At 38.8% G+C, this 16832-nt stretch overlaps 3 protein-coding genes across 5 annotated transcripts; 2 read left to right on the forward strand and 1 right to left on the reverse strand.

The window, feature by feature from the left end:
* The first annotated feature begins 383 nt into the window (after nt 1–383).
* Nucleotides 384–2265, forward strand: tmem258 (transmembrane protein 258). Its single transcript, XM_079684668.1, has 4 exons — nt 384–535; nt 879–988; nt 1879–2007; nt 2112–2265. The coding sequence occupies exons 1-3, from the start codon at nt 533–535 to the stop codon at nt 2003–2005; spliced, it is 240 nt and encodes a 79-aa protein (XP_079540794.1). The 5' UTR covers nt 384–532; the 3' UTR covers nt 2006–2007; nt 2112–2265.
* A 305-nt stretch (nt 2266–2570) lies between these two features.
* On the reverse strand, nt 2571–5957 carry tmem138 (transmembrane protein 138). 2 transcript variants are annotated; one of them, XM_079684666.1, is made up of 5 exons: nt 5812–5957; nt 4739–5291; nt 4008–4179; nt 3640–3715; nt 2571–3546 (listed from the first exon to the last, which is right to left on the reverse strand). In XM_079684666.1, exons 2-5 carry the CDS (start codon nt 4864–4866, stop codon nt 3434–3436), a joined length of 489 nt encoding a protein of 162 aa, XP_079540792.1. In that variant the 5' UTR covers nt 4867–5291; nt 5812–5957; the 3' UTR covers nt 2571–3433. The 2 variants fall into 2 exon arrangements, with proteins under 2 accessions (XP_079540792.1, XP_079540793.1); XM_079684667.1 differs by lacking the exon at nt 5812–5957 and adding an exon at nt 5694–5808.
* A 277-nt stretch (nt 5958–6234) lies between these two features.
* On the forward strand, nt 6235–15015 carry cracr2b (calcium release activated channel regulator 2B). 2 transcript variants are annotated; one of them, XM_079680277.1, is made up of 18 exons: nt 6235–6298; nt 8077–8457; nt 8532–8643; nt 8991–9138; nt 9517–9663; nt 9741–9831; nt 9922–10017; nt 10100–10287; nt 10665–10736; nt 10948–11002; nt 12512–12591; nt 12685–12805; nt 13237–13363; nt 13463–13544; nt 13738–13852; nt 14064–14171; nt 14304–14380; nt 14762–15015. In XM_079680277.1, exons 2-18 carry the CDS (start codon nt 8200–8202, stop codon nt 14841–14843), a joined length of 1959 nt encoding a protein of 652 aa, XP_079536403.1. In that variant the 5' UTR covers nt 6235–6298; nt 8077–8199; the 3' UTR covers nt 14844–15015. The 2 variants fall into 2 exon arrangements, with proteins under 2 accessions (XP_079536403.1, XP_079536404.1); XM_079680278.1 differs by lacking the exon at nt 6235–6298 and having other exon boundaries at nt 6314–8457.
* The last annotated feature ends 1817 nt before the right edge of the window (nt 15016–16832 follow it).

Below are 16832 nucleotides of genomic sequence, written 5' to 3' on the forward strand. Positions count from 1 at the left end.
GGCAGCAGATGATTTATGACAACAAATTACATTTAAACGTTATGCCCCGATATAAGCCGTTCAGGTGGCGGTCAGCCGGTAAGCCATAAGGTCGAGTTGTCCCAGTCCCAGCGTAGTTTTCATACATTTTATAAAATATTGACGCCTGTTTTTCTTGATAATTGTCATGTAGGCTTATGTTTCCCAGTAGCTGAAATGTACTACCAAAATGTGTCACTTCATAGTCACAATTGCTCATATTGTGTTTTAGTGGTTAATTTCTATGTTATACAAATATTTTTCATAATTTCACGATTTATGTTTTAATAAATTCTATGTTATGAATCCGAGTGACTCAAATGTTATACAAAAACGGAATTGCTAATAGGGAATGCATTTGCAGCCTGCAGCCAGCCTGAGAAGCTCAACTGAGGGGTAAAGAACACTTTTTGGCTAACGTCAACTGTACGTCACGCAAAAACCAGGAAGTGATAGTCAGTACGTGGCCTTATCATCTTGGACCATAGAAAAAGGAGCTCCTCCGCAAAGCAAAATGGTAAAATAACTTAAATCTATCGTGTTTATTGACTTTATATTTGTATTATGCAATGTGAAGCGGTTTTTCGTTATACGATGTTCATAGTTTTACCAGCAAAATAATTCGTTTTCTATGTGATTGTATCCTTGGCGTAGCTAACGTTGTAGATAGGCAAAGTAGCAACATTAGCTTCTCATGTCAAATCCAGTGATGTCGCGGCTCTAATAAAACCACATATACGTGTCTCAAAACTATTTAAACGCCATTGACGCGGTGCATTATGATAGGCGTTCATGGCTGGTGTTTGTGCTGTATATGTTATTTTTTTAACCTGGTTTTATCCTTTCCTCTGTGGCTGCAGGAACTCGAAGCTATGACCAGATACACCAGCCCGGTGAACCCGGCTGTGTTCCCCCACCTCACCGTAGTCCTGCTGGCCATCGGCATGTTCTTCACCGCCTGGTTCTTCGTGTATCCTTTCACTACTGCTTTCTACAAAACACTGTTTACGTGCTACAGGACACATTAGGCTACCGAAGTATAGCAACTTGCAGTAACACGGTACAAGATTAGGTTGAGCAGCATATCAGTGCTTCTACATGTTATATAGAGCATCTTACTTCAAGTTCATAGTTCAGCCCCTGATTTAGTTGGTTACAATAACACATAACTTACAGAGTTGGTTATTGGCATTACAAAATAATAATTAGGCTTTGATAAAGCAACAAACACAAGCAGTCAGATGCTCACATACACTTGAACACAAACTCCCACTTCAGCTGTACTTATTTGGTAGAAAAAATAAAGGTACCCAACTTGGCACTTTATAAACTTTCTTCCTGCTTTAGGTTAAACCTATGGGTTGTCCACATTGTTTTCCTGTGTAGTACGGGATTATTACAGATATATATTTTGTTCACTTTCAATCGTATCTTTAAAATATAGCGGAAGCTAATTTGGCTTCAATGTCCTCAGTTTATAACTAAATTGTTAACATAAAAATATCAGTTGTCGTTCAGAGTCAAAATGCTTGATAAGGGAAGAAATCCACAATTGGAACTAAGGAAGGTGAAAAAGTCAGCATGTGTTACTATAGTTTGTTTAAATCTTAAATGTTAAAACAGGACTATGTTTGAATTATCCTCCGTTTTTGCACATTTTTCATTGCTTTCAATTTTGACTTTTTTCAACAGTGATTTTATGTAAAGTTCATCAAAGCATTCAGAATGACACTAAACATAGTAAGCTAAGGACAATTGCATATTAAGCTAGACAACAGGAGGCGTTAGAATTGTCAAAGAGCTCAAAACTTGGCTGTTGGTTTTACTTTTTTTTATGGCTGGCCCTTAACTTCTCATCAGCTACGAGGTAACATCAACAAAATACACCAGGGACGTCTACAAAGAGCTGCTGATCTCCCTCGTGGCTTCACTCTTTATGGGCTTCGGTGTGCTGTTCTTACTACTCTGGGTTGGCATTTATGTATGAAGGTACATTCGACATCTTATTAAACTCTCGTAGTTATTTTATTGTTGTTATTAATCACTGAAACAGATTTGTTAAAGTTAACTTTGTTTCCTCTCGTTTCCTCCAGTTTTGTGTGACCGATTTGAAAGAACATGACACATTCCATTGGAACGAAGGACATCACTCATCACATAATCTGGATTTCATTGGAGTGCACTGACAACATAATAGGATCACATGGACTCTGGTTTTCTTGTCACGAGTAAAGGGGATTTGTACAACTTTTGGTGTCCTTCTTTGTTCAGCCTGATATCAGCATGAATAGCTCAAATCCATGGATCACATATATTTTAATAATTGTATAAAAACTGTCTATCAATTCTTATTTAGATGAGACCAATAGTTCAATGGAACGTTTTCTAGCTATTAGAATGTTATTTTGACACCCTAAAGACTATTTATGGTGTGTTTCACTATGGTGCCTAAAACCCTCAAGCCCTGATTAATCTTTGTGTTAAATATAGGGCAGTCGTCACCTTGTCTACAGGTCAACACTGACTTGAGTGAAGAAAGGATTACACCAGGATTAGAGAAGGATTATTTATTTAAAAACAGCGGGAACACTGTTCAAAGATTCCCACCCAGAGAAGAGACTTCACTTGAACATTGGCTTATTAAAATGACATTAACCATGTATACAGCACATAATAGCCTTACATAAGGCCAAGCAAACCAACCATTTTCTTCCTTTGAGGAGGGAATAACATACATTTTCAAAAAAACTATGACTACATGTTTTATGGATAAATTACTTCACTACAAAACAAACTTGCCATTTGCAAACACTGAAATCTTACTAATGTGCTTCTCATGCTGTCTGCCACTAATTGATTTACAAAGGCCACATAGATTACCAGACACAATCCTGGTTAATACAATACCACTATGGTTGGCTTACCTTCCACTGTAAGCTGTTTAACCAATTCCTCACTTGGTGATGAAGCACAAATAAACAAGCTTGAGGCTGCTGTGAAAATAGTCAACATTTCTGAATAGCTAATAATGAGGCTTGGTGTTATAATGTCAGAAGGGCCTTCCATCCCAGATCCTTTTGAAGGAATACCTCATCCCCAATATGATGAGCTTTAATTCTTGCAGACAACTGTTTTCTGAGGCCTCTAAGGGAAAATAAATGGGGGCTGCTTTAACCAACTTCTGAAAAAACCGTCTTCCAGGTGGACAAGTATCACAAAATAGCAAACATGTAAGTTTGTCAACAGCTGTTGTTAAACACGACCCCATTTACTTCAGTTAACCAAGAAATGTGTCCGTTCAACTTTCAGATACGCAAGTTAAACAGGGTTTTCCAAGTTAACATAGTGTGATTCATAGATGTACAAATAATACAAAAATATTTTCCTTAAAGTCTTCCTCAAAACTGTCTCTTCTTCACTGACGAGCTCTGGTGAAGATGTTACGCAGCCACAGAGAGTCTTCATACAGCCTCGGGTCACCCATACACTCTGCTGTGCGTTTGTAGAAGTAGTAATACAACACTGCCGCTGTTGACAGAAAAAAGTAACATTTACTCAACTAATACGAAAAACGAATTAGTTGCAAAGGGAAATTATCCTGTAAATGAAGCCATCCCTTACCTGTTCTCTGGAACACAAAAAGAGCCTGAATGCCATCAGTCCAAATAAATTGGTTTGACTGAAACCATCGGAGGTTCTAAAAAAAAACAAAAAACGTATAAGTTAAGTGTCCACCGTTTATCAGTTTTATTACCAAGTGGATTTACACATACGAGTTATTCACATTTGGTATAAGTGGTGCATACAGAGACACAGAAAAAAGAATTAAAACCAAAATAAATTACAATTATAAAAGCTAAGACTAATGCAAAAAATGAAAGAAATCTAAGTTGTGATATGACATCGCTCACTTCAATATTTTTGTCATGATTTAGTGTTTACTTGAGCTAGTTGAAATGCAGGTTCTGTGTTGGTGTAACAAAGCTTACCAGCACCCAGCAGTGGAAGCAGATGCTGAGCGTCAGGTAAAGAGCAGAGATGATCAGCAGCGCCCTGAACCTCTCCAGCAGCAGGGACACCAGGCCCACCTGGAACACGTAGGTGTTGAACAGCATCAGCAGAATGATGATCACGTTGAACAAGATGGCGATGTCCTGCATGCTGTAGACACAGATGTTAATGGTTCATTTGTATTTCTGGTTTCTGATGGAATGAGTCATGTGTGAACAAAATACAGTTATTTGGGTTTTAACACACAACAATATATTTGACAAAGCTTCACTATACAGGATATTGTTATGAAACAGTAATGATTGTTCTAAAAGAGTAGAAAATGAAAGTCATTTCTTTTTACAACCTCAATGATGATAAACCACAAAGAGTGACAAGACTTTCTATAAGTAAAGCAAAATAGCGTGTGAGCATCTCAATAGTATAAATCCTTGGTTAACTGCTAATGTATTCACTTTGTGTGATTAATCAATCTATCTTAAATGTATTATATTTTCAGCCTTAAACATATTATGTTATAGTCCATCTACCCCAAATGAAAACCACAACCAATTTTATGAAAAAAGTCAAATTTAAAATGCTAGACTTATAAAATACTTAATCAATGACTTAAACAAATTGGTATTAAAAATGAAATCAATTAGCTGGAGCATGTTTGTGACTTAATGACAGAAACAAAATCATTTTAACATACAGTTCAGTGACTTACATGAAAAGCACAAGTTGGATGACCGGTGCTCCTCTCAGGAGTTCACTGAAAGAGTTGACGAAGAGGTCATAGGCCAACAGTGTCAGCTGGATTAGCAGCACCAGTGAGAAGTTACCAGTCTGCAGCATCTTCAGGGACGGATCTTGCGAAGCACCAAGCCTCACAGTCTGTTCACCTCCTCGCTTCTGGCTGTTTTCTTTAGACTTGCAAAACTTAGGTACTTGATGGTGACACAAGTCTTTTCAGATTCACCCTCTACATACTTCAGTACAGAGAAACTGCAGAGGTCTAGACTACAGTAGGCAGAAAGTACTCACATGACTTCTCCATTCACATAGTCAAAATAGTTATTACTAATATGTTCTATTGTTTTAGGTTATCCCAACTCCAGTTAGTCCCTCTGTTCATAAACATGTTGTTTGTAGTCCTCAGGGAAAAGTGTCTTGGTGATGATTGAATGCAGTCCACGATACCAGATTAGATGTTTGAGATATTTTCATATGCTGCATGTTGACATCCTTGATGTGGAAAGTGTCCTCGTCAGCTGCATTTCCTGAAGGAGAGAACATTGAAGCACTGAGCAGTGAGATAAAAGATAGGTCGTTGTATGCTATGAGAAAATAAGCATTGTGATTGTTTATATCTTTGCCATGGCCATTTCCAGTACCGTGCATACAGCTAATTTAGCAGTAAACCTAACCGTGCACCATAAACACACACATACTCTTACACAAACAAACATGGAGATGCCAACCATAGGATTACAGATTAATTTGACCTACGTGAACACCACTCTTGTTTTCTTGTTGACACACTCCCTTTCTCTTCATCTACTCTACCCACGACGGTAGCCTAAGGTTATTTATAGTACCAGATGCAGATAATCCCGGAGACGCATGATATAGTTATTTAACTGTTTTACAACCTAAACAAATCACTGTATTTTATAGCACACCTCGGTTTTTAACTTTGAGGAACTCCCTCCAGACACGTTTTGCTTCGTTACCATCATAACACTGGTTCTTCCTACTGTTGTATCACAGCTTCACATGTACGAAATGACGCCCACTTACCAGAACAAAGTATGAAGAATAAAGGAAGTCATATCGAGCCAAGAAGAAACCTTACAACGCTCATATTCTACTTTTTTGCAGACAATGCTACCCACTCTGAGCCTCCACTGCTGCTTTTCAGCGGCAACGAATGTATTTCCGTAACTTCCATGGTAACGCTCCTACTTACCGTAATAGCAAAGAGATAGGTTCAAGAATATTTTGTTAAAAGCAATAATAGAGATCACCGTATCATTTTAGTTGCTTTAAATTGCTTGTTTTTCCTACATGCTTTCAAACGAAGCTGCTGTGTGAAAGAAAAAACAATGAATAAACATGTTAGGCAAGGAAAGTGTGGGTATTCAATGTTCGTGCTACTCCACACACTACGGTAAACTCTCATCAAACACAGTGCTCACTGCCACCCAGCGGCTAACGTCAGTACGTAAAGTGACTGCAGCACTAAACTGAGCAAAGGCAGTGGCCACCTGCGTCCAGTACACTACAGGTGAGTAGTCACCAAGTTTCTACAACTTCTCTGAATTTATATAAAACACAGTCAATGTTATTTAGAAATATGAATACGATTATGGTCACTCTTCCCGCCTTGGTGGATTAACAACCGACTAACTGTTGTGTGGGGTTCCTTTCTTCTTTAATAATAAATGTGCATTACTTCACTATCTTGGGTTTAGTTACCTTAGCTAGCTACAATGCGCATGTAAGCGATGTATTTTACTGTAAGTTGCCAAGCTCATTTTCTCTCAAACTTGTTGGTACAACTTGTTGGTACAGTCGCTATTCTGAATTTAGCAAATATTGACTACTGAATATCAACTTGATGTTGTATTATCAGAGCTGTCAGTGTTTTTAAACATATGTTTTATAAAGTTAGACCGAGTGTCGTCTTGTGTTGACATTTATCACAGAAAGTGTTAGACCTTTGACTGACAGTTTTGTAGCCTACGACACGTTGTAAACTTTGTTCACTTTCCCTGAGAAGTGGTAATTTGCTACAACACGGTGCTTCACTTACCGACTTTGCGAAATAGTGTGTGTTAAGTTTGTAAGTTTATCTGACCTTTGGCGTGGCTGTTGGTTTACTTACATACAAAATCCACAGCATAGTGTTTGCACAAGTGCCTTATCTGGCATCCTAGCATATCTTTATGTTATAAAGAACTTTCGATCTGCATAGATCATCAGCTAAATTCTTTAGGTGTAGCCAGTGCATATTCTTAGATATTGGTTTTATGATTTTAGATAGCAAAGATAACTAGAGATACTGGAAGGAGAGGCACTGACACACTGACAAATCAACAGTAACTTGACACTAATTGTTTTGAATTCAATTTAAAATAAACCATGTATGATTTATGCTGATGTGCTCTTCCTGTGTAATAGCAATGTCATCCAAACGGAAGACAGATTACATGCAATCTTGTATCCATCATAAAATACTGGTTTTTGAGTGTTTGTGGAGATACTGAGGCACATTTTCAGTGCAGTTCTCAAGAGTGAAATCTGTATACAATTGTGGTATTTCAGTCAATGCAAACAAACTGCAAATGTTTTATTTGCATCTCCTCTCCCGAGGCAATCCTCCCTCCCCTTCGAGTACACAGAAACTCTACTCACATGACACCATCCTGGTTTTTTTACCATCACACATCCTGGTATAGGGCAAGCTTTAGTAGTGGCATCATCATCACATGTTTTTAAATGCGCCTCCTCTTCATTAACAGTGGGGGCAACTGCTTATGCTGCGTAAAGCTAGGGATGTATGTTTGACCTGGCCTAGAATATGAACAATTTATATAGAAATGTAAAGTAACTTTCCTTCATGTCCCTCAAACAGTTGTACAAGTGTCTACTGTAGAGTTTGCACATGCCCGACACCTGATCACAGCAGCTGTAGAATATGTGTACAGTCACAGCGTTTGTTTTGCACCTCATGTTTGACAAGGGAGGACCTTTAGGCCAGCTTCTCACAATATCTTGTAACACAGAGAGAGAAGATCCAAAGTGTCTTTTTATTCACTCTGGTTAATAAGTGAAGGTCTCGGATTAGGCCTCAAACTGTTTATGTTTATACATACATAGATTTAATTAATCTCATTAGGGCTTTAAATATATTCCTCTGGTTAGAGACCAAAGTTTATAATTCCATATGACAAATACAAGTATCCTATCCTCCCATTTCACCAGATAATGGTTAGTATTTCTTCACTATTTATGATGACACATTTATGTTTTATTGATTGTTTGTCATGCTTCACATTACAGGTCTACTTGTCATGACTCTGAGGCAAACAGAAGAGTTCCCCAAATGACACACTAAAAGTCATCAATAAAACTCAAAGAAACGCTCTCCAACTCCCAGCCTATATCTGTCGGCCTCAGTGCAGAATGTCTAAATGGCTGAATGATGGTGAAGTGCTGGTGGGTCAGGGCAGTGGGGAGGCAGTACTTGTGAGCCCCCGACCCCGGTGCGTCCCGTCTGGGAGCCCCAGGCCGGGCCGGGGGGCACGCACTCCGCTGACCTCACCCCGGGCCAGAGAAGCAGTGCCGTTAAGCCCCCTGGCAGAGACCATGGGCAAGGCCAAGGAGCTGTTTGTGCTGTGTGACAAGGAGGGGAAGGGGTTCATCACGAAGCGGGATATGCAGGTGAGCATCCGATGCGGTAGAATAACAACATTTAGGTTAATTGTAGAATCTTGAACTTTGTTTTTTCTATCCAGAGGCTACAAGGGGAGTTGCCTCTGTCCCCTGAGCAGCTGGAGACCGTTTTTGAGAGTCTGGACAGAGAGAGCAATGGATTCCTCACTCCTGTTGAGTTTAAAACAGGATTTGGTAAGTAGAGCTGCAACGAAAAGTCGATTTTAGCTTATTCACTCGACAGAAAAATAGTCACATGATTAATTTTTTATACAAAAATATTTTATCTGCCTCTCAAATATGGAGATTTACTGTATTTCTCAATTTTATAATTCATATTACACTGAATATATTTAATATATGAAATATATAGTTTCAATTGATCCATTTGTCTTGAAAATATATATATAAATATTTTTCTAGTTCCGTCCCATTGTTAAATGTGCAGTTGTGAGGGATTTGAAAACGTAGTTCTCCATGACTTTGAGGGGAAAGCCACTGTTTTTTCACGAATCCTCTTTGCCTTCCTCTGCCTGCTGCAGGTGAGTTTGTGGGGCTTGATGATACGACTGAGCTGAGTCCAGTCGAAACAGAAGCAGATACAGAGCAGGTGGACTGGTCCCAGGACCCCTCTGCACTCAGACTGGTTAACATACTGACGGAGTTGGGCGCTGACAAAGTCTTTAAAGAGTAAGATCAATGTCATAAAGTTATATCTGTTTATTTTATTTTAGACTTAACACTTGTATTACTCATGACTTGAAAACTAGCAACAGAAGAGCACCATTTACACTCAGTTTATCAGGTAAACCAGGCTTTAATGCAGTTTAATTCAGAGTTCTTTCTGTTATTTAGCCTACCTTCATTGTCAAGAGTGTGGTGGCGAAATAGTAGAAACACCTTCCTGAATAATGCAAAACAAATCCAACTATATCCTTCAAAGTAATCACAGAGTTCATTCCAAAACTGAACATTACGATTAAGACCCTGCACCTGTTGTACTGTTAGTGATTGGTGTTATGCTGCTAAGGTCCTCAGACGCTCTAACAGTTGTGTGTTGTGTGTCAGTCAGCAGGAGCTCTCCTTTGTGTGGTGTGAACTCCAGAGAGACAGACCGGAGCTGCTGAGCATGCTGGAGGGCGTCCTGATCCACGCAGTGTCCAATCTGCAGGACTCCATCAGAGAGAGAGACAGCCTGGAGCAAGCTCTACGCAGGTACACACTTCCTCCCAATGTCCTCACAAACCACTCATCAACTGTGAGTCAAAATCAATCAACTGTTTCTGTTTTAGACGTGAGATCGAACATGACCAGGTTGTTCGGTCCTTAAATGAAGAAATGGAAAACCAAATCAGGGAGGAGAGAGAGAAACACCTGGCTCAGGTACATACTTGTGCTATATAGTCCACCCTTTGTGCCATTTACCTTTGTGTTCACGATAATAGCATTAAATGAATTTCTTGTGAATTAAAGGACAGTATTGGAAAGAAGCAGAGAGGACAAGAACTTAAGGAGGAGCTGAATATGCGGGAGCAGGAGTTGGAGAATACACTGACTAAACAGAAAGAGGTCAGTGTACAAACAGTACTCAAGTTTTCCTAAAGAGTTTCAGTTTTATGAGTAAATCATCCGGACCTGTCTTTATCCTAAGCTGGAGACCAGAATCCGGCAGCTGAGCTGTGAACAGGTAAACATCAAGGAGCAGAACCAGCAGCTGCGGAGCCTCAACGTGCAGCTGCAGGAGCAGGTGGAGAGCAGCCGGGAGCAGCTGCAGCTGGCCCTGGGTCAGCTCAACGTGATGCAGCTCAGCACCGCACAGGAGCAAGTGTCCAAGCAGAGGTGAGGGATAACGGCATGTCATAAATAAAACAAAAACTGTTTTTTTCTAATAAACTAGTTTCTTCTTTGTTGTTGTTATTTTGGTTGGTCTTTAGAAAGAATTGTTTTAGTTGGGGACTGTGATGTTGTATATCAACACACATTTGGTATTTGCTGGTGAGTAGTAGCAGTAAGACGGTGTTTGTGGAATCAACATGGATTAAACTACAGTGACCTTGTTCATCGTAATGAAGGAGTTCAAGTATATCAGGTTTTGGCGGAATAGGCAGCGCCAAAAAGGAATCATTTATTGTTGGTTTTGGTCTTTTCCTGGGATTTGTCGACAATCAGAAGAACATGGATGAATTGTCATCAATCTTTTGTTTGCTCCAATGTAGAAACGTGATGAAGGTGTCGAGGAACATGCAGAAAGAGAAAGAAAGTCTTTTCAAACAGCTGGAGCTGCTGAGGTAGGTCTTAATACCTACTGTTGCTGTTTTAATCAAGTTCATATGTTTTGAAGTAAAATACATTTCTCCACAAAATGTGTAAATGAAAAAAGTCTGTAAGGAACTTATGCAAACCCGGTGTGTTAACTCTCCTTTTTTTTTTTTACTAACTCACCTTTAAACAGTAAAAGGCGTGGTCTCTGTTTTAATTGATTTTCTCTCTCTGTGTCAGGGACATGAACAAAAGGCTGCGAGATGAGAAAGACGCCCAGCAGTCTCAGAAGAGGGTTAGTCATAGACGCTCTGTCCTTCCTCCTCTGCCTCTCACTTATTACCTCAGTGAAGACCTTTGTACCCCGTGGACACAGCAGATTTATCCAACATAAGCTAAGTCTATGAACGGCTTCATGCTTTATTTCATCCTCTGGACAATGATTATTTATATGGGCAGCTTTTATTGAGCGTTTGTTCAGTGACCCTGTTTGGGTTTTGGGATGTCAGCACTTTTGACCTTTCTTGTAAAGGTACTCAATGGAGTGAAGGGTTTTGTTGAAAAGACATTTATTCTATCTGTGCCAATTTGAAGAGAAAAGCATGTGTATGTTTAATATTGAAGGTGAACAAAATGGGTCAGTATTTAACTAACTACCAATCCTTATTATATTGAAGGACTGATAATTATACGCAGGTTCCCTTTATCCAATCCACATTTTTACATATGACAGTTTTGCCAAACCTTTAACATTTTTTTTTTTTTAGAAATTCTTCCAAGAATGTATCTTGATCAAAGTTTCTGAACAAATGATTTATGTATTGTTTGTCTGTGTGTAGACAGGTTGTAACATAAACCAATGCCATTTCTAGCCTAAGCTAACTAGCTGTGTCCAACTCTAAAGGATAGGGATGGATAATAGCAAGATCATTTACAGATACTACAAAACAAACACCTGCTGTTTCTATCTTGTATATTTGTCTTGTCAAATAGTTTGTAATAGAGATGTCCCGATCCGATTACGTGATCGGGGATCGGAGCCGATCACGTGATTTTCAAAAGATCGGAATCGGGGGAGAAAAAATCGGGGATCGGGATTTTCTTTTTTTTTTAAATACTTTTTTCAATGTTACAAAACAAAAATGACCATGTTCAAGTCTTAAAGTCATCCTGAGGCCTTAGTTTTGGTTTCAAATGACAGAACATCATGTATGTGTTGCTTCTTTGTGGCTTGTTTTCATACATCTGGTTGCTCATTTCTCTCAAATCTGGCAACAGAGTGGGCAGGGCGCAGTGTCTAATTGTAGCAGTAAGCTAACGAGTACTGATAAGCTTTATTTTGTTTTGATCCAATGCTGCACAACTGAACTGATCCAATGCTGCTGTGAAAGAAAGAAGCTATATCCATGTTGGATAGAATATCCAATTTAAATAAAAAAATAACCTTAAGGGATAACTTGAATGCTTTTTTTTCTCTTAATGCATTGCATAAAGATCGGATCGGGAAAAATCGGTATCGGCAAATTGTCAAAATCAAATGATCGGAATCGGATCGCGAGCAAAAAAAGGTGATCGGGACATCACTAGTTTGTAATCAAACAAGTGTATTGTTGATAAATGATGATGATGTTGAACTTCTATGCAGTAGAATAAACTTCTTGCTTTTTAAACATCTGCCTTTGTGAAACAATAAGTATGTCTTCAGAGAATACAGTGGAAATAACCATTGAAACACATCTTACAAATTACACAAACCTTAATGCTTCTCATTTCTTCTGCCTTACTTTTCACGAAAATCCTTTAGAATCCAAATGTCACAAAGCCTTTGAGGAAGCAAGGGTCAGTCATAGGTAACTACTTACTGCAAGACAAGCCATTGAAAAGGTTTGTATGACCAACCGCGCCGACATCACATTTATCATATTTGCATTCATGCTAGGCAGCAACTAATGTTATGTGTATTCATTGATTCTAAAGACCGCTGAGCTCATCCAATGAGCTGGAGCAGGAAAAAGAGACAGAAGTGACAAATTCATCCAAGAGACACCAACCGTCATGTAGAGTCGGGTGTGAAAATGTTGAGCAGGTGCAAACTCAGGTAGGGAACATAATGATAATAACATTAATCCCAAATGCATCAATTTTATAACACACTTAAAGCTCTTTATTGATAAACCAGCTGCTCAGAGGCTTCTTATAATCTGCACTGCTATGATTACATTAGTTTACATTAAATATATATGTTTTTTAATCTACACACAACATCTATTGCATGGCTGTCCGTCCTGGGAGAGGGATCCCTCTAATGCTGCTCTTGCTGAGGCTTCTTCCACTTTTTTTCCCAGTTAATTGTGGGGTTTCTTTGGGAGTTTTTTCTTGTCTGCTGCGAGGGTCTAAAGACAAAAGGTATCTCATGCTGTGTAAAGAGTCAAATGTGTCATTTGTAATATTGCGCTATATAAAGAAATATGTATTCTCTTAAATGCAAAGAAACAAATGATAAGTGTGGTCCTTTTACCTGAATCTTAGAGCACAATTGTCAGTCCTCAGCGAGTGTTCAAGGTGGTATTCCTTGGTAACTCAGGGGTGGGTAAAAGCTCCCTCATCCAGCACTACTGCACAGGACACTTCTATAGTCAAATGAGCACTACTGTAGGTAAGCTGTTATTTTATTTTCACTCTTTCACAATGGCTAATGTGCTCCTGAGTAAATATATGTCAAACATATGACACCATAGGTCTTTGTTGCTTCCAGGTATAGATTTCCAGATGAAGTGCCTGTCTCTGGGCTCCACCACCGTCACCCTGCAGCTGTGGGACACTGCAGGACAGGAGAGGTCAGATTCCTGCGATTACCCCTCTTGTGCTTTTTTGTGACATGATTGTATTGTCTGTACACACAAACTGAAAGATTAACAATAAAGTTGACTTTGATTTTACATGCCATTTGAGGTTTAGGATATTTTTCATTGCCTCCTAATATTGAGCTATTTTTTGTATTTTTTTTTCTTATTCCTTATGTGTGTTCAGGTTTAGCAGCATCACTGAGCAGTACTACCGTAAAGCTGACGGTATCCTTGCCATGTATGACGTGACTCAACCCTCCACCTTCACCGCTGTGAGAGGGTGGATGGACTCTGTGAAGGTAAGCAGCTGGAGAAACACATGCAAAACAGTTTAGGACACATTTGCATACACATGCTTGTGATTGACAATACACACATTTCTATATAAACATTTCCCATCTGCGTGATAAATATGAACACAGATTTTAGATTGATGTTTTGTGTAGATTTTGTGATATCTTTCCCCTCAACAATGTTGTGTTGTTAAAGTGTGTTGTATGTCTGTCCCAGGAGAAGATGTGTGAAGGTGCGGTACTGATGCTGCTGGGGAACAAGCTGGACCTGGCAGACACACACAGCAGAAGAGTGACGACATCCGAGGGGCAGGGACTAGCAGAGGTGAGGCACATTTGAATATTCAAACAACTTTGTGCGGTGATTTACTCACAATGACACCGCTAATCCCTGGACATTATCTTGGAAATAAGTCTGTCATTTATTTGAGTTTTTTTCACTTCCTGGATTATACAGCAGCACCAAGCTCTGTTTTACGAGTGCAGTGCTAAAAGTGGATGTAACATGGAGGAGCTGATGACTCATCTGGCTAGGTATGGCATCTTGTTTCTTTGCTGTCCACATCTAGAGCCTGCAAAATGTTTGTATCTGCCGTGTTTGCATTTTGTTGGTACACTCAAACGTAGCAAATCCTCACAATCGATAGACTGGAATTAGAAAATGTTTGTTGCTGATTATTCATTTGAATTACTAACTGTGTTAACACTTTTAACAAATGTATTCTACTATAATACATATAAAGGGGATGTACCTGATAAACTAGAAGTGTACTAGAGTGTAGTGTATCTCCTCATTTTAATCATAGACCAGACATGGGTCAATGCACCCGGATCAGCAGAGTGAACTACAAACCCATTTTTATTCTCAAATGTTGTGGTTTCTGCTGCACAATGATTCCATTTTTTTCATTTTAGGACGTTGGTCTCCCAGCTTGATCGTAAATGTGAAGATGCAGTTTTACTGACTCAAGACATGACTAAAAAAGTCTGTTGTTGATAAACGGATGACAAAAGTAAAGAAAAAAAAAGACTTCTAACCAAAACTCCCAGGTTCCCAAGTTCTGTGGTCACTTCAAGACACAAACAGTGATATTATCTATGAACAACTTTACATTACAGTATCTGTAACAGTTATTTATAGTCCATCCAATAAAACACATTTTTGATAACTCCGTTTTGTTGTCTCAGTCATTTTTTAAGAACATATTCCAAGCTGCACAATTGTATTAGATCTCATATGCGTGAGAATCCAGCTGGGGGCAGCCATGTTCTCCATAAAGCTGGCGGAGGGGTGAGCTGCCTGTTGAGCCAAAAGAGGACTCAGACGCCTGAGTAGGAGGCTCTGGTCTGAGTGTCAACTGAGAACCGACGCTGTTGCCGTTAACCTTCATAGACACAGCACATCGACACTGGGGCTGGTGGGATCTGGGAAGACGTTGCCTCGATAATCTACACTCTCAGGGCCCTCCATCTAAAATCAGGTAGGAGTATTTCAGTCTCATCGGAAAGGGAGAGCAGTTTTTCCATGACACAATGAGTTAAAAATAACTTTTTATGTTATGACCGTTAGGAGCTGCCTGACTATCACATTTTCACATGGAATACTTTGTTTTGTGAATAGAAAGATAGCATTTTTCAGTTGTTAGTGTCACTTGACTCTCTCTGGAGATTGTCTTTGTTTTGTGTGTGTGTGTGTTTATTCTTACACTGCATGATGCTCAGAGACACAACTTAAAATAGAAGTATTGTAAAGTTCATTTCGGGTTAGGATAGAGACAGACTAACTCATAAAGAGTTCAAAGTCAACAGTGTACAGTATCACTGGAGTGTGAGAATATTACATTTCATTTGGCTGACACTTTTATCCAAAGCGACTTACAATATATATCAAGTTAAATGGCTGGGATGGGCACATATACGTATATCTGTCTGCTTGATGACATGTGACACAAGTTAAGTATGTTTTCCCCACAACATATTTCATCTTGGACTTGTTTCCATGATGCTGTTTGACCAACATTCAAAATGCACCACATTTCATTTTTGGTAAACTATTATCAATCAATCAATCAATCAATGTTTATTTATATAGCCCAATATCACAAATGTTACATTTGTCTCAGTGGACTTCACAGTTTGTACAGAATATCAGTATGACAATACTATTAGATTATACTCAAGACTAACATACAAAATGTTAAATACTAGTCCGGGTATGATATGTGTGCTGTAGTGAAGCATGTAAATCAGACTGAAAGAGGACATTCCTAAATGTTTATGGTAAAAGTCTCAATCAGATATGGCCCTAATAGGATTTAGTTTGCTGTTCTACGAGTACAAAGATAGTTAAATGTGTGATAATAATCTTTGCTTTAGTATTAATGCAGAGTCGACTATCTCTCTGCTTGTGTTCATTATGTCTATGTTTTTCAATCTTCTCCTGAAAGTTTTTTATTTGGTAATGCACATCAACATGAAGTGTACTGACATGTATATGTTCTATTTCAGAATGGAAGCTCAAGGTGGAAACAAACTCAGCTGTGGGACAATTTGTCTGAAGTATTTACTTTTTCTCTTTAACATTCTGTTTTGGGTAAGTCAACAAAACTCTATGTTAAGAGCTCCTTTGGATACTGGGATAAATATGAATACCATTAGTTGTAATAATAAACGTTTACCTATAATAGCCATATGCCTCAGAGACTAACATAGAGGCTCCTCTTACAACACTGTCATATCACAGCTTGCTTTCATTTCTATTGTTGGAGAAACAACTTCCTTATATTCAATGAAAGTGTGTGATACAATGCCCCACATAGTTTCAATAAATACAATTATACTAAAAAAAACCTACTCATCAGCTAATAAAAACTCATTTAGCTGAAAGTTTCTTGAGGCTGGCAGGGAAAGAAGAAGGCGTAGTCCATTTGCATCACTGTCACATTTTAGGAGCCCTTTAAAAACGTTATGTGGAGCATTCTTCATA

Source organism: Notothenia rossii (genome assembly GCF_949606895.1).
Source record: "Notothenia rossii genome assembly, chromosome: 5".
Classification (NCBI taxonomy): domain Eukaryota; kingdom Metazoa; phylum Chordata; class Actinopteri; order Perciformes; family Nototheniidae; genus Notothenia; species Notothenia rossii.

Coding starts and splice junctions, on each gene's coding strand:
- cracr2b (XM_079680277.1), top strand. CDS start 8,200: ATGTCTAAATGGCTGAATGATGGTGAAGTGCTGGTGGGTCAGGGCAGT. Junction 10,018..10,099: donor CACTGACTAAACAGAAAGAG/GTCAGTGTACAA, acceptor CTTTATCCTAAG/CTGGAGACCAGAATCCGGCA. Junction 11,003..12,511: donor CCCAGCAGTCTCAGAAGAGG/GTTAGTCATAGA, acceptor AAAATCCTTTAG/AATCCAAATGTCACAAAGCC.
- tmem258 (XM_079684668.1), top strand. Junction 989..1,878: donor TTCACCGCCTGGTTCTTCGT/GTATCCTTTCAC, acceptor ACTTCTCATCAG/CTACGAGGTAACATCAACAA.
- tmem138 (XM_079684666.1), bottom strand. CDS start 4,866: ATGCTGCAGACTGGTAACTTCTCACTGGTGCTGCTAATCCAGCTGACA. Junction 4,180..4,738: donor ATCCAACTTGTGCTTTTCAT/GTAAGTCACTGA, acceptor CTGTGTCTACAG/CATGCAGGACATCGCCATCT. Junction 3,716..4,007: donor GCTTCCACTGCTGGGTGCTG/GTAAGCTTTGTT, acceptor GTTTTTTTTTAG/AACCTCCGATGGTTTCAGTC.